The sequence below is a fragment of the Branchiostoma lanceolatum genome, chromosome 10 (genome assembly GCF_035083965.1).
Source record: "Branchiostoma lanceolatum isolate klBraLanc5 chromosome 10, klBraLanc5.hap2, whole genome shotgun sequence".
NCBI classification, from domain to species: Eukaryota; Metazoa; Chordata; class Leptocardii; order Amphioxiformes; family Branchiostomatidae; genus Branchiostoma; species Branchiostoma lanceolatum.
Window position 1 is genome coordinate 4,398,095 of NC_089731.1, and position 17,898 is coordinate 4,415,992.

At 42.2% G+C, this 17,898-nt stretch overlaps 2 protein-coding genes across 2 annotated transcripts; both read left to right on the forward strand.

Annotated features, from left to right (window-relative positions):
- The first annotated feature begins 59 nt into the window (after window positions 1-59).
- On the forward strand, window positions 60-8,602 carry LOC136443872 (zinc finger protein 91-like). The gene is made up of 4 exons (XM_066441244.1): window positions 60-185; window positions 2,705-4,070; window positions 6,205-6,347; window positions 6,615-8,602. Exons 2-4 carry the CDS (start codon window positions 2,718-2,720, stop codon window positions 8,014-8,016), a joined length of 2,898 nt encoding a protein of 965 aa, XP_066297341.1. The 5' UTR covers window positions 60-185; window positions 2,705-2,717; the 3' UTR covers window positions 8,017-8,602.
- A 2,219-nt stretch (window positions 8,603-10,821) lies between these two features.
- On the forward strand, window positions 10,822-12,171 carry LOC136443071 (zinc finger protein 436-like). Its single transcript, XM_066440137.1, has one exon. The coding sequence runs from the start codon at window positions 10,860-10,862 to the stop codon at window positions 11,673-11,675; it is 816 nt and encodes a 271-aa protein (XP_066296234.1). The 5' UTR covers window positions 10,822-10,859; the 3' UTR covers window positions 11,676-12,171.
- Window positions 12,172-17,898: the final 5,727 nt, after the last annotated feature.

The following is a 17,898-nucleotide window of genomic DNA, read 5'->3' on the forward strand; positions in this document are numbered from 1 at the left end:
TTTATTACCATGTTGGTCAAAGGTCACATCCGGTACGGTCCCATGCCCACAATTCCTCTCAATTCCTGTGTTCATTTCTGACTCTGAGAGACGCAGAGAGCGGCGTTGTCTACACAGCTGGTTGTCTATCTCTATTTGTCGCTGAATAATCTTGCAGTCCCTTGGTTAGGAGCGTTGCATCTTTCGTAAGTACAGTTGTTTTTGTATAGACAGATTCTTGACTGCCTGTACCATGTGTTTATTTTTATGTACACCGTAACTCGGATTTTCTGAGCATCCTTGGTATTAGATGTAGACAGAACAAGTGAAGTGAAGTGAACTTTATTGCTATGAGCAAGGACAGTTACCACGTCCCGTGCTAGCCTCCAACAGGCCTCCCTACATGGGTATGGATAGTAGAATTTAGCGAAAGGGGGAATAATAGGACAGTCAGTCTGTGTGATCGTGAATGAAACCCCGTGGTGACCAAACTCCCGTGGCAAAATAGTACTTCCTAGCGTAGTTTAATAGCGTATTCTACTTTAAACCATTGCAAAGTGTATAAATATAAGGCAGGACAGACGATTCAGAATTTCTTTGCATTATGTTACTGAGGAGTTTGATATCTCGACGTTGGCGGGAGAACACATGGGATATGTAGCTGACTCCAGATGGTCGCCTAGCAACATCGACCGTTGTAGGGCCTCTTTTGTTTGCAGTCTTTTCAAAAGTTGTCTGCTAACAAAAGAAGCCCTACAATCCCTACAGTACAGCCCTTCAGTAGTCCTGGCTAGATGGCTGCCGTGCAAATCATGTCGACAGCCGGGATGAGGGATGAGACATAAGAGAATAACTCAATAAGAGTGGTTTCCGAAAAATGGTCATTTACAGTAAATAAACATAAGATCATGCTCAAATGTGGCAGTCAAATAAGAAGTGATTATCATCTCAACCAACTTTTGTGTCCCCATAACCTCGACAATTCTGACGACTTTTGTGGACTGCACTCCATAATTTGATTTTCAATGGGAGGCGATTCTGAATTACGTATCACATGGTGGGGTTTGTGGCATCTGTTAATTACAGGAAAAGGGTTGTACACTATGGATTTTATTTCGTATCACTATTAGGTTAACCATAACCTCCTTGGGTTAACTGTGTCGTGGAATTTGACTGTAGAGTTGCTGCATGTACCACAATGTACCTTGCAATGCTGAGCATGCGGTTTTGCTTTAGCTTGGTATCCAAACTTTTCATAGATTCAGAGTAGTCTCTACCAGACTAACCGCGTCGGAAATAGAGAGAACATTTACCGGGGGCCATGGAGGATAACATTCCCATCCAGGGTTGCAATATTGGACCCTATCGCCATAGCCGACCCCCTTCATACAGTTGACTCTATTTGGCCAATTTCTACTATTTTCCCAGCGACCCGCAGAGGCTTGCACTGGCAGAGTCTAGATTCGGAGTCTCTTTGTCCGCTGTCGCAAATGGGTCTGACCCCGGTTGACTATTTGAAAGAGAGGACAAAGCTATAATATAGGTTTGAATACTGCACGGGCTAGATTTCTTGCTTCTTTGTCCTGCCTTCATTGGGGTCTGCCTGGCTGATCTGATAGCCTCCATCACCAGGGCCTCCTACGGGCGTATAGTGATCGTAGAACTCGGCATAAAAAGGAATTATTAGCCAGTAGAGTCAATTAGCGGTGAAGATTACATTTCACTAGTCTCTACCAGACTAACCGCGCCGGCTATTGGGAGAATATTTGCCGGAGGACTTTGGCCATCGAGGGTTACATTCACAGGTGCATTTTGGACCCTCTTTCCGTAGCCGACTCCCTTCATACAATTCACTTTATTTTGAGAATTCCCATTTTTCCAGCTATCCGCGTAACCTGGTTGAGGCTAACATTTCAGCCGTGTAACCTGCAAATGAAACCCTGGCAAATATTATCCTGTAGCCGGCGTTGTTAGTCTGGTAGAGACTAGGAATCGAATACCCAAGCAGATTTCAAGGGAATAGGGGCACCATCAATGCTCTGCGCTAAATTCAGACATGCAGGGGCAACATGTTACGTTACATTTTGCAGGTTGGCCGCCCTTTACCCTAAATTCAGTCCGCATGGGTTCCGTATTGACTTTTTTATGTAAAGCCCCTGTCACACTTGTGCGTATATACAAGCCCGCATGAGTTGCGCATTAACATGATTTTGGTTTAGGTTGTTGCGTATTAAGATGACTTTGGTTTAGATTAAGTTTGCAGCCGAAGAAGTAATTTCTTTGGTTTGATAACTAGACTGCTCAATGGTGGGTCAAAATAGAAAACAACTTCCTCCCCGCAAAATTTACTTGACCCAAAAAAATGTTACCATGGAACTCATGCGCGCTTGAATATACGCACAAGTGTGACAAGGCCCTAAAGTTTGCGGCCGAAGAATTACTTTGTATTTTTTCGGTTCGACATTTAGGCTGCTCAACGGGTAAAAGTGGAAAACAACTTCTTCATGCAAACTTTACTAAAACAAAAATGTCAATACGGCACTCATTCAGACTTCATTATACACATTCGTGCGCCCGCACCCCCTTCCCTACATTCGGGCGGTCCAGATACGAATTGCGTAAATGGAATTAAATCAGATGATTACACTGTCGGAAAGGGACACACAGATGTCATTTTGACAAATCACTTTCAGTGAATTGATGTAAAGTCTTTCTTTTTACACAGCCATTAGACCATTATGGAGAACAGAGCCGAGATCGGTAAACAGCTAGGAGAAGTTTCATTTGACAACAATCAGCAGAACCGGAGTGGTGAGACCGGCAACACGGCCATAGAGAGACAGTCTGGCATCGGTGAAAAAACACATGGCAAGTCCAGGGGTCAGCTGTCTCAAACAAATCAACAAACGGGAAATAAAAGAAAGACGAAACTTAGACACCAATGTGAGGTGTGCAAAAAGCAGTTCGAAGGGCCAAGTCATCTGAAGACGCACATGCGCACTCACACTGGTGAGAAACCTTACAACTGTGAAAAGTGCAACAAGAGGTTCGGAAATCTTGCTTGTTTAAAGTCTCACATGCGGACACACACCGGTGAGAAACCGTACAAGTGTGAGCGATGCGACAGGCAGTTCAGTCACTCGAATAGCCTAAAGTCGCATATGAAGACTCACACTGGCGAGAAACCCTACAGATGTGAAACGTGCAACAGAAGCTTCAGTGGTCTGAGTAATTTGACGATACACATGCGGACACACACCGGGGAGAAACCGTACAAATGTGAGCAGTGCGGCCTTCAGTGTAGTCAGTTAAGTGCTCTTAAGACCCACATGAAAATACACACTGGTGAGAAGCCGTACCAGTGTGAGAAATGCAACAAACGCTTCAACCAGCGTAGCAATCTGAAGACTCACATGCTAACTCATACCGGGGAGAAACCACACAAATGCGAGGAGTGTGGCAGACAGTTCAGTCAGCTGGCTAATCTGCAAAAACACATAAAAACGCACACTGGTGAGAAACCGTACGGATGTGAGGAGTGCGGCAGACGGTTCGGTGAGCTGAGTTATCTGAAGAAACACATCCGCACTCACACTGGAGAGAAACCTCACCAGTGCGAGGAATGCAAGAAACGCTTCAGTCGACCAACGCATCTTAGGGCGCACATGCGGACTCACACGGGGGAGAAACCTTACGAATGCGAGGTGTGTGGCAAACGGATCAGTCGGTCGGAGCATCTGAAGTCGCACATGCGGACTCACACTGGAGAGAAACCGTACAAATGTAAGGAATGTGGCAAACAGGTGACTAAGTTGAAGGAACACATGAAGACACACACTGGTGAGAAACCATACGAGTGTGAGGAGTGTGGCAAATCCTTCAGTCGGATGCGTGTTCTGAAGGATCACATAAAGATACACACTGGTGAGAAACTGCACCGATGTGAAGAGTGCGGCAAGCAGTTCCGTCTGTTTGCTGTTCTGAAGACCCACGTGCGGACTCACACTGGTGAGAAACCGTACGGATGTGAAGAATGCGGCAAAAGCTTCAGCCAGCCAGGTCGTATGAAGTCACACATGGACACTCACCGCTGAATGGTCCCATTATGGCTTTTTCCAGTACTGCGGTGGAAAGTCCAGTTTTCTTATCTTTTGGATGTGTTTTGGATTATGTTACGATCGTGATTTTGAAATTTTGAGTAACATATAGATTTTAGTGAAGATAGTAAGTTTAAGAAAAGAGTAGACTAGGAGAAACGTATTAATTTCTCTCATGTCCATAAGTCCTTTTAGTTTCCGTGTTTATTTTCCAAGCTTTCTACTCTTATGTTGTCTGTGGCTATCACAGTTGCAGAAAGTGTAGGTGCAAAACGAGAGAGCGGTGGAAAAGGGGTGAAACACAAAACGAACATTTTCATATGATACAATTTTTTTTTGATAGACGTCTAATTCACTGTTTGTTTTAGATTTTGGAAATGCAGTGGTTCATTCATAGACGCAAAACAAATCTTTGGGAATGTCCTACACGATAGACACCTCTTGTGTAAAGCTATATAAACATGTAGAGGTATTTAGTAGACCATCTGTAAGATAAGTCACTAAACAACTAGACAATTGACTATGCTGTCACGTTGAATTCGGTACGTGTCCATTGATGCGTATAATAAGAGAGATGGAAGCCCCCGATCTAAACATCTGCTTAGTGTTCAATATGTAAATACAGAACCACATCTAGTTGTATAGAATAGAACTGTTTGGGTTTTGACGTATCAGCTTCTATCCGTTAAACTCTAGTCAGTTTGCCTGTTTCAGCCAATCAGTAAAGATAAGTTAGTTATTGAAGTTATTGTACTTACCACATGCACTAATACCTAGCCTGTAGATACACTAACTTAGTACGAAACAGTGGAAGGTTAAAGCTCCGATGATATGTTGTTTAAAGCTTAAGGTATCAGCTTCTATCCGTAAAAGCTCAAATCAATGTTGAGTGTTTTGGTCAATCAGTACATGTAAGGTAGTTATTGTACTTACCACATGCACTAATGCCTAGCATGTAGATACACTAACTTAGTACGAAATAGTGGAAGGTTAAAGATGCGATGATAAGTTGTTTAAAGCCTCAAGGTATCATCCGTTAATGCTGTAATCATTTTGACTGTTTCAGTCAATCGGTACGCGGTACAGATAAGGTAGTTATTGTAGTTATTGTACTTAACGCCTGGAATAATGTCTGTATATATATATACACTAACTAGCAACTTAGTACGAAATAGCGAAATGATAAAGATGCGATAATATGTTGTTACTAATGTATGTATAGTGGAGTTTTTCTTCTCTTTTTCACAACCGGGAATGGCCAATATCTCTCTCGCCTGCTTCTGTTTCGATGCATCTTCGTCAGAGCTTCAGACTACGTACATACATTGGCTACATAAAGCGGCGAGAAGCTCTGACGAAGATGTCTGATATACGCATCGATTATCGAAATGCAAGCAGGTGAGAGACATTCATGGTTGTGAAATTCTACCAACCTGACAAATTAATGTCGGATGTATTGATATTAGTTATAGATTAACATTGTGTGTTTTCTCTTATAGGAGTTGACCATTTTGTGTATTGTATTATTTCTAATAAGATAAAAACCATTGATACTTTGTTGTTTTTTCTTGTGAGAGGGGAATACTCATTTTTTTTCAAATTAAACTTATTAGTTAAAAGTTTAACCAGAAAACAAGTAAACACCTTTTCTCTTTGAATATTATCATTGTATATTTATCTGATCAATGTTCCCTCCGTTGTTTCTAGTGTTTGAAAGTGTGTGTGTGTTTGTGAGCAGCATAGATAGACAATTCGTTGACGGATAACTATAATTATGATACATGTATTGGATGTTTCGGCAGGGCTTGGCAAAATGAAGAAACCATGCATTAGATTATTGGTCCCATATCGGCTTTTTCCGGTACTGCGGTAGAAAGTCCTGTCTTTTTATCTCGTGTTTTGGATTATGTTACGATCGTGGTTTTAAAATGTTGAGTGACAGTTAGGTTTTAGTGAAGATGGTAAGTTTAAAAAAAGAAAGGAGAAACGTATATATTTCTCCCATGTCCTTTCAGTTTCCGTGTCTATTTTCCAAGCTTTCAACTTTTATGTTGTCTGACCCTCCGTATGCAAATTAGTGCATCAAGCATTGTACTTTGTTTTGTTCCATGATCAACTGTAAACCAACCAAACCGGTTTTACTGCCGCCCGTCCACTCAGTAGCTGCATAAAAGAGTTGTCTAATCAGATTCTGTCATTTCCGACTCTGAGGACGCAAGAAGCGGTATTGCTGATGACACATCATTCAGTCTCTAGGAGCGTTACATTTCGGTGAGTACAGTTTGTATTGTTTTATTGTAATGCCCTAGCAGTTTATGTATATATACCAGGAGGGAGCTAAACAGTCGAAAATTTTGGTAAGTCAAAAATACTCCAAATACTTGTGTTGGAAATTTTAGTTTAACTTTTTACAGCATGATTTCTACCAACACAGATGAACTTTCCTGTGATTGTGTTCTTATTGTAAGTCATGGTTTCAGGTGATTTGTGACAAATTATTCAGACGTTAAATGTATCATCCCTCTATTTCTTTCCCAGTCGTTCCGCCATCATGGAAAATAGTGCCAAAACCAGCGAACATTTAACGAAGAATGCGGACGAAATAGCAGAAGGTTCCATCTTCAACATGGCGATGCATACTGGCACCAGTGAGAGACCACACACGGTCAATGAAACGAAGAAGAAACCGCTCAAATGTGTGGAGTGCAACAAACAGTTCGGTTGGCCGAGTGAACTGAAGAGACACACGCGGACACATACGAAAGAGAAACCGTATCAGTGTGGAAAATGCAACCGAAGCTTCAGTCATAAGGGTTACTTACAGACTCACATGCGGACACACACGGGCGAGAAACCGTATCATTGTGAGGCGTGCGGAAAACATTTCAGTCGGCTTGGTCATCTGAAAGAACACATGCGGACTCACACTGGTGAGAAGCCTTACAAATGTGAAGAATGTTGCAAAAAATTCAGCCAGCTCAGTCATCTGAAGGAACACGTGCGGACTCACACTGGTGAGAAGCCGTACGGATGTGAGGAGTGTGGCAAACAGTTCAGTCAACTGGGTGATCTAAAGAAACACATGCGGACTCACACGGGCGAGAAACCTTACAAATGTGAGGAATGTGGCAAACAGTTCTGTCATCTGTACCATCTGAAGAGTCACATGCGGGCTCACACAGGCGAGAAACCTTATAGATGTGAGGAGTGTGGCAAACAGTTTAGTGACCTGGGTCATTTGAAGAGACACATGCGGATTCATACAGGTGAGAAACCGTACAGATGTGAGGAGTGCGGTAAGCAGTTCAGTGACCTAAGTCATTTGAAGAGACACATGCGAGCTCACACTGGTGAGAAACCCTATCGTTGTGAGGAGTGCGGCAAAAAATTCTGTCAGTTGGGTCAGATGAGAGAACACAATCGAACTCACACTGGCGAGAAACCTTACAAATGTGAAGAATGTGGCAAACAGTTCATTCAGTTCAGTCATCTGAAGGGACACGTGCGGGCCCATACAGGTGAGAAACCATACGGATGTGAGGAGTGTGGCAAACAGTTCAGTCAGCTTGGCCATATGAAGCAACACATGCGGACTCACACTGGTGAGAAACCTTTTAAATGTGAGCAATGCGGCAAACAGTTCAGTGCCCTGGGTAATCTGAAGGAACACATGCAGACTCACACTGGGGAGAAACCGTATCATTGTGAGGGGTGTGGCAAACAGTTTGGTCAGTTGAGGAAATTGAAGTACCATATGCGGACTCACTCTGGTGAGAAACCTTATGGATGTGAGGAATGTGGCAACCAGTTCAGTCATCTGGGTAATCTGAAGAGACACATGCGGACTCACACTGGTGAGAAACCGTACAGATGTGAACAGTGCGGTAAAAGCTTTACTCGGTCAGCTCATCTGAAGAAACACATGGACTCTCACCAGTAAATAGCCATACATAACATTGTGACAGTTAGTAGTAGTATCTGGTATCACTAGATACTGGAAGTGTAGACCTTTGGGTAACCGAAACAAGGCATGTACAATGAGGAGCAACCGGGAAATGAACGTTTTTACATGTGTGAGTCTTGATTCATGCATCTGCACGGCTCAAAGAGGATACTCACGATTGTTCTATAAAGTGTTATAAATATGTCTATATAAGACCGGTGCCACCAATAAAGTCAGAATCTTAAAGCAATTGCACCATCATATGTTGTCATCGTAAGTTTCACGCTCGTTTGAACTTTGGTTATTATAATTCATGTACGTCACACCCTTCTGTAATGCTTACCTGTCGAAATGGAGGCAGGGGGTTTAGAGTAGAACTGTTCAGGTCCAAGATGCACCATATTCTTGTTAGTTTTAGAATAACTTTGTTTTCTGTCAAAGCTTTTCTTTGCACTATGTATTTTGCACTATGTTATTTCCAATACACATGTATGATTAGGACTTAACCACTTCATATTTTATTGTAAGGAAGAAAAACACAACGGCATACTAAGAAACCTGAAATAAACACCTTTTATCTTTATTTATTTCTCTTCATATTTTCATTATCATACTTTTCAACTTTGTTGCTTCAATGCTCTGGTGTTTTACATTATACAAAATAAACATTATACAAAATAAATCAACTACAGGATATGGTCTCTAACTGAATCAGACGTTTAAGATAGCACCCGTTGTCTTTCATAGAAATACCGAAAATTTGAAGACTAGTGGAACTAATATTAGGTTTCAAAAAGTATCTAAATTCTTACTACAAAGACAAAATACATGTACTATATCTTGTTGTCTTCAGACTCGCTGCCAATTCACTGATCAAAGTCAGTGGATGCTGTTTGCTTGAAACACCCGACTCTGTTACTGTTAGAGACCATATGCCGTTTTATGTTTTACTTTATATTTTGTACTTTGTTGTCTAACCTTCATCAATGTTGATTGCCATGCTTACGTATGCTAAGCTATCGTCTTTCATAGTTGTCTGATCTCTCCCTATGCAAATCAATGCATCAGGCCCTGTACTTTGTTCTGTTCCATAATCAAGTTTTAACCTACCAAACCGGTTTTACTGCCATTCGTCCACTCATCAGTAGCTGCATAAAAGACGTGCCCACTCTGACTCTGTTATCAGTTTTAAAGGTATGAACTTCTATCTCTTAAAGCTCAAATCAGTTTAACTGTTTTAGTCAATCAGAACATATAAGTTAGTAATTGAAGTTTGTGTACTTAACGCCTGGAATACTAGTAATGTCTGTAAATACACTGACTAGTAACTTAGTACAAACCAGCGAAAGGCGCGTTAAAGATGCGTTAAGATGTTGTTTACTAACCCACGTATTGTTATCATATTGGAGTTTTCTTTCTTTCTCACAACCAGTAATGTCTCCCACCTGCTTACGGTCCGATGTCTATCACACACCTTGGTCAGAGCTCCTGACTACATACTAGTACATCGGCTACATAAAGCGGCCAGAAGCTCTGCTCCTGGTTTTGACAAAATAAAGGAAAACTCCAATATCCTATGTTGTAGCAATCTGATTAGAATTAATGTGCTGGTATTAGTATTAGTTATCGATTAACATTCAATTTGTTTTCTGTTATAGGACTTGACCATTTTGTGTATTGGATCATTTCCAATAAAATAAAAAACAATTGATACTTTGTTGTTGTTTTCTTGTAAGGAATACTAAAAAAAAATTCTAAGTTAAACTTATTAGTTAAAAGTTAAAAGAAACTATAAGTAAACATCTTTTCTCTTTTAATGTTATCATTAGATATTCATCTGATCGTCGTTCCCTCCGTTGTTTCTAGTGTGTGCAAGTGTGTGTGTGTTTGTGACCAGCATAGGTAGAGAATTCGTTGATGGATAATTATGTTAGATGTAGTTGGCATTAAGGTAGGGCTTGGCGAAGGGAATAAACCATTAAATTTTTGGCCCCATATCGCCTTTTTACGATACTGCGGTGGAAAGTGTTTCTTTCATTTTTCGTGTTCTGAATACATTACGATCGTGATTTCAAACATTTTTAGTAACAGATAGCTCTTGGAGAATGGAGTAAATGTCAGAGAATAGTACGAGTCTTTATTTCTCCTAGCAGACTATTCCTTTTAATGCCGTGTTTATTTGCCAAGCTTTCAATATATGTTGTCTGACTCCTCCTTATGCAAATCTGTGTATCGAGCATTGTACTCTGTTTTCTTCCATAATCAAGTGTAAACCTACCAAACCGGTTTTACTGCCGTCCGTCCTCTCGGTAGCTGCATAAAAGACTGTCCACTCTGAGCCGGTCATTCTGGCTCAGAAGACGCAAAGAACGGGACGGGTGTTGCCGCTGGAATATCCTGCAGTCGCTTGAATTGGAGCATTACATTTTGGTGAGTACAGATTGCCATAACTTCTACTCCAGCGTCTTACGTGCCTCGTTGAACACAAGACAACAGAGACCAATAAACGGACTGAAATGTGGCATCTCATAGTAGAGATTAAAGTACAGTTAGTAGGAGTACTAGGTATTTTGATAGAGTTGAAGATGTTTTCTAAGCTAGCTGACTCGTTTTAGCATTATAGAATTATTCCGAACTATTATGTTAGGCTCTACCAGCCTCCGCGGGTCGCTGGGAAAATAGAAAAAAATGGCCAAATAGAGCCAATTGTGTGAAGGGAGTCGGCTACGGAGGAAGGATCAAATATGCGCCTGCAAATGTTCTCCCTGTAGCCGGCGCGGTTAATAGAGACTACTATTATGTAACTTCTCCTTTCTTTTATACACAGCCAGGCGACCATCATGGAGAACCGAGTAGAAATCTACCAACATCCGGCTGAGAATGCGGACGGACGAGGACAAGGTTCCATCTTCAACATGACGACGCAGTCTGACACCGGGGATAGACCAAATGAGGAGTCTAACAGTCCACAAACGGAAAATAAACCGAGGAAAAAACAATGTGAGGAATGTGGTAAGCAGTTTGAAAAACTGAGTAATCTGATCAGACATATACGGGCTCATACAGGGGAGAAACCGTACCGATGTGATGTGTGCGGCAGACAGTTCAGTGCGCTGGGTGATCTGAAAATACACATGCGGACTCACTCTGGAGAAAAACCATACAAATGTGAGGAGTGTGGCAAACAGTTTAATCAGCTGTGTAATATGAAGAAACACATGCGGACTCACACTGGTGAGAAACCGTACGGATGTGAGGAGTGTGGCAAACAGTTCAGTCGCATTTTCAGTGTGAAGTGTCACATGCGAACTCACAACGGTGAGAAACCGTACACATGTGAGGAGTGCGGCAAACACTTTAGTCGACTGGGTCATCTGAAGACACACATACGAACTCACACTGGTGAGAAACCCTATGGATGTGAGGAGTGCGGCAAACAGTTCAGTCAGCTGGGTGATCTGAAAAGACACAAACTGACTCACACTGGTGAGAAACCGTACAGATGTGAGGAGTGTGGCAAACAGTTCAGTCGCCTAGAATGTGTGAAGATCCACACGCGGACTCACACCGGTGAGAAACCGTACAGATGTGAACAGTGTGGTAAAAGCTTCATTCGGTCAGCTTATTTGAAGAAACACTTGAAAACTCATCAGTGAATGGCTACGCATACAGATCTGACACTTACAGGAAGAGAGGAAGTCTTTGGATAGCCGAAACAAGAGAGGCAGAATAATCTGAAAAGAAACCTGAAAACAAACATTTGCTCATTTGCGTTTAACCCACTCAAACAGACAGCGTAGAAGATGTGGGAAAGTGTACTCTTCCTCGATGGACGAATCACAATATTAGCGCGTATGCACCATGTGACCTTAGTATGTAATATGCTGTCACAATGAATTCAATGCACGTCAATGTTTCCCAACAGTGTATAAAATTGGGTTGTATGAGTCAATTAGTACATATCAGTCAGTTATCGTATTTGACACTTGGACTGTTAATATATTGATTTGGTAGGAAACAGGTGATAAGATGTTGGTTGATAACCTGCTAGCATGCTATGTTTTCATTAGTTATAGATTAATCTTATTTTCGGGCTTTGTTTGTGTTGTGCATTGTATCATTTCTAATAAAACACAAATGGTGGAACTTAAATGAATTTCTGTGTGTTTTCCTTTTCTTGATAGGGATCCTCAGAGAAATATTTTCGAAGTATTACTAAACAGTTTCCGACATGTCGTCCGTGCTCTTATATTCAATCTATTCCGTTTTACAGTTTGTGATCCCAGTGTTATCATGTTAGCAAATATCAGGTCAAAACAGAATCCAGCCAGCGAAATTGTAGCATGGGAACACTTTAAGAAGTCTCTACTGAGAAAAATGTCTAGTCTGTTGAATGATAAGTACAGTCCACAGAAAGGCATATCCAAGCTAACAATGCCCCTCCCACACTTTCGGGGTGTACAGTAAGTGCGAAATGGAGTGAAATTGGACGAAACGAAAAAAATAGAACTATAGAGAGTGAGAAATGGAACTAATTGGAAAAAATGAACTACAGAAAGTGTGAAATGGAACGAAATGGACAAAAAATGCAGTCGTATGTTTAGTTCATACGTATGAATATGTATGAATGCTCCGGCAGGACCTCGCCAATGACCGACCCAGCTGGAGGGTCACACTGTCCAGGCAGCTAAAACCGGGAGAAGATAGACTGATGCACAGCGCAGAAGAAAAGTGGATCCGGAGAAAAGAACTTGGAAACAGAACTAAGTCAGATTTCAGATGCGCCCTATGTGGCAGAGACTGTCATTCTCGTATAGGGCGGTTTAGCCATAGCCGAAGCTGTTTAAGGGCTGATATAAATTAGGAGTTTTACCATGGTCAATACTCACTGAGGAAGGCCATATATATGAATGCTCTAAACTAATATATGAATGCTCTAAACTGTTGTGAAGAATGGAAGTCAAAACTACAGTCAAAATTTAACTTGCGACACTTTTGAAGGAACTGATCAGAAATAACTTTCAATATGTAGCCATGCCGTAATGTATGTAACTTTGACGGTTGCATCATACTGTTGATTAAATATGGCAAACGTGCGAAAGTATATTCAATCAATGACGCATGAGGAAACTGACTGACGCACATACAACTGTTGCAATCATCAGCTTGAAAATGAGAAACACCAATTGGCGGCAACATGATTGCCAATTGCATTTTATATCTATACATAGTTATGTCTATTCTACATACAGATATTGTAATGCATAAAGAAATTTAGTGAGGAACAGATCATTTCTCAAGATGCCGCGATGTAAGGCACTGGTTCTGTTACTGCTCGCCTTCAGGTATCTACTTCTTGTGACAGAAGCAACTGCCAGGTGCCCAGACAGCTGCAGAACATACAGAAATAATTTTTCGTGTCGCTGTCCTCGTAACGATAGGAAGGCTTCCTCCTGCAGCTGGTTTGGATATGGAGGATATACGCACAGCTTTGAAGTATGTCTTGACGCCCTGCCAACTGGCTTCCTCAAAGAAACTCGAACAGTGTACATCAATTATCTCCGCTCCTCTACGCTTCTGGAGCGGTCTTTCCCAAACCTCTCAAGCCTTCGACATCTGCAGATACAAAAGTCAAACGTTTCCACGATCCGGCCAGGGGCTTTCCGAGGTCTATCATCACTGACAAGGCTCCATATGACTGACAACCGAATCTCCAGTCTAGGTAATGGCGCGGTCACATTCTTTGTAGGCTGTTGCACAATTTTGATGTAGAATTTTCAAAAGCGGGCTGTGACAGACTTAACCACAATCAAGGAGCTAAGACAGCCCATTCCAAGTCATAAATCAATAAAAACAAAACATGAAATATCTCAATAATCTACACGAATGACATTGTCAAAATCTAATATCAAGTAAGTTAGAAGTTCAGCCCATTTGATGAATACATTTCTTCTTTTGCTGTTTTCTTATTGATGAGTCCTATTTTCTTTCATCTGCAGATTCTGATGTTTTTCTCGGGCTCAAAAGCCTAACACAATTGTTCCTCCAGAAGAATGTAATCTCAGCCATATCAAAGCACGCCTTCCGCGACCTTCCTGCCCTGATCAATCTACATTTGTCCAGCAACCAACTGACTTCTGTGCCGGTTGATGCAATTCTGCAGCCCACAGCATTGACAGTTGCAGACCTACAAATGAATCTCATCGCACTAATCGAAAGCGATGTCATGCTTCTTGTAGGAAACCCGATGTTTCGTCTATGGTTGGTAGCAAACAAGCTGCGATGTGACGAGAACCTGACATGGTTCATCTGTAAACTACCACACCTGAAGCTCATCTCTGATCGCGACTCTCTGAGGTGTGCATCACCTGCTGAAGTCAAAGGATCTGCCCTGTCCTCCATCAGAAAGGGCATCTGCCCGACAAATACAGACAAGCCACGAGAGGGAATTGAGTTCATGGGGCATCATGAAATGTCAATCACAACAGCTGCTACAGAGAAGAACGGCACATTTTCTAAAATGAACACCACCTATCTGTCCAACCACACCGTTCCTACTGAGAACTATAAAGAGTTGGCACCCACAAATGACACGCCACTCTCTCATGATCATCATACAACAGAGATGGACCATGTCATCATTCTTCTTGGGGGAGACCCAACAACCCAAAAGAATGACAATAGCACCTACATATTGGCCATGATCAGTGCTGTTGTTGTGCCTCTCCTCCTAGTGTTGGCAACATCAAGTGTCCTCCTCTTTTACAAACGCTGGCGTGGCGCAGATATGGCCAACCACGACCAACCGAATGGAACAGACGATAGACCTGCCTCCTTCGGAACAGAAGGAAGCCAGAAGATTCAACCTTACGCAGTGGTCTACTCTGACTCTGCTGGACAGCAGGCACCAGGCAGGAACTCAGCAACAGGTCGACAACCCAAACTTGCCCATAACCAGACATCAGGAGACAACGACACCATTCAGCCATACGCAGTGGCATTCGAGGAAGGTGAAGGACCAGAGATCAAGCCATACGCAGTGACCTACAAGGAAGACCTAGCGCAAAACGACGACTTTAAGATCCCCCTGTATGGGGTAGACAGTCCTGACCCCCCACAAGATACAGGAGGCCACACAGAGGCAGATTTCACACAACCAGAAAACGACACTGACCAACACGCAACAATCGTCAAACAAGCAATCAACTCATCAGAAGACCAGTTACTGCCAAAAGATCCCAGCGCAGAGCGAAGATATGAAAACAAAGAAACCGAAAACGGCAAACCATCGACAAGTGATGGCAACGACCCTTACGGAATGGAGGAGGAAAACGAGATTCCAAGCGTAAGCAGGTTATACAGCAAAGGATCGCAGCCCACTGGTTCAGAAGAGAACAGCAAATCTCACATCCTGTACAACCCAGCTCATGGACAGCTTGAGAGTAAGGACAGTACATCTCATGTCCTGTACAACCCAGCTCATGGACAGCCTGAGAGTAAGGACAGCACATCTCACATCCTGTACAACCCAGCTCATGGACAGCAAGAGAGTAAGGACAGCACATCTCATGTCCTGTACAACCCAGCTCATGGACAGCCTGAGAGTAAGGACAGCACATCTCATGTCCTGTACAACCCAGCTCATGGACAGCCTGAGAGTAAGGACAGCACATCTCACATCCTGTACAACCCAGCTCATGGACAGCAAGAGAGTAAGGACAGCACATCTCATGTCCTGTACAACCCAGCTCATGGACAGCCTGAGAGTAAGGACAGCACATCTCATGTCCTGTACAACCCAGCTCATGGACAGCAAGAGAGTAAGGACAGCACATCTCATGTCCTGTACAACCCAGCTCATGGACAGCTTGAGAGTAAGGACAGCACATCTCATGTCCTGTACAACCCAGCTCATGGACAGCCTGAGAGTAAGGACAGCACATCTCATGTCCTGTACAACCCAGCTCATGGACAGCAAGAGAGTAAGGATAGCACATCTCATGTCCTGTACAACCCAGCTCATGGACAGCCTGAGAGTAAGGACAGCACATCTCATGTCCTGTACAACCCAGCTCATGGACAGCAAGAGAGTAAGGACAGCACATCTCATGTCCTGTACAACCCAGCTCATGGACAGCCTGAGAGTAAGGACAGCACATCTCATGTCCTGTACAACCCAGCTCATGGACAGCTTGAGAGTAAGGATAGCACATCCCATGTCCTGTACAACCCAGCTCCTGGACAGCTTGAGAGTAAGGACAGCACATCTCATGTCCTGTACAACCCAACTCATGGACAGCCTGAGAGTAAGGACAGCACATCTCATGTCCTGTACAACCCAACTCATGGACAGCCTGAGTGTCCAACAAGCGAACCTTCAGTGCTGTATGGAGAAGACTAGATGGACACTGCACCTCCCCATGAGCAGCGATAGACCGTGTCAAAATGCTTGTCTAGAAAAACAATAATCAGCCATTAAAACAAACTAGACTTAGTCATCATTCACTTATTAACGTATGGTAGTTTTTTTAACACAGCATTATCATTTGTGCTTTGGACTAGGAAAAAATAAGTAGATATCCATGTTATTCAAAAGACCTTAATCTTTTTGCACAGTTAGGACAGGTAAAACAAGTTTGACTTTGCAGAGGCCCACTGGCAGGTAGATTCAATGTTATTTCCGTGATTCTTGTACATGTATTTTCAACTTATTTCACTGAGAATATACAATACAAATAACTCTTTAATTGGTCTTTAGAGAAATGTATGCAGTACTGTACGTTGTGTAGCTTGTTTTATTTTGTATACATACATTGTACATGCATACGTTTAAGACATGTTTTTATTCTCTCAAACTTAAAAAGTACAGTTAAGAAGACAGTACTACAACATCAGAAGTGTTTCAACATATTCATATTGAGTCCCCGGGACATAAAGTGACACTTGACAAGGTGCACATTTTGGATAAGGAACAGGACTGGTTTGTGAGGGGCGTGAAGGAGGTGATTTACATCAGGGCTCATCACCCCTCCCTGAACCGCAACGGTGGAAGATTCCGTCTGCCCGCTGCATTCGATTCACTGCTGACGTCATCACGTCTCCGACTTCCCGGCGTTCAACGCAGTGGATCGAACATCTGGAGTATCCAGCCGAAAATTTATGGTGAGTTCAACTCTTGGTGTTGGATCAAAGTTTAAAATTTTCCAATATGTACTCCACCCAACACAGATGAGCTGTCATGCGAAGCAAAATTAAGGTTACAACATCCCAAGGTATTTGGGAAAACTTAATTATAAGATTTAGCAAACCATACAGACAGTACAAAAAAACTCTTCAGCAACAAGATGGAATAATTAGAATTCACTCCCAATGTCATTGGGAGTGAGTGATTTCCATTGAAAATTTCTTCAAGGTGATATGAAGCAAACCATACAAACTGCGAAAAATTCTCCAACAGGGAGGCACAATGAGGTATATATATATATACACTGGGAGGGATCAACGTTCAGAGATCTAGGAACAAAGGGAAACTAAAACGTGCATCCAGGCCAGAAAATTTACATGCACAAAAACAACTCTGTTCCAGCACAATACGTCATGACGTCAATATGCGGATAAAGAAGAATCGAATAGGCTTTAAAAAATTCTCAATGTACTCCTGAAAACTTGAACACAACATGATGATCATACAACCTGGACAGCATGACACAGATGAAAACTAAAAAAATAGACAAAGAAGCTCAAATGTCCTAAGGAAAGAGCAATAACTTGTTTGAATAAGTCTATGTGCCATAATCTTTGTCCAGCAACAAACTGACTTGTGTGCCAGTTGACGCAATGTTTCATTTTATATTTTTCATTGTGAATTCAACGGAGGAA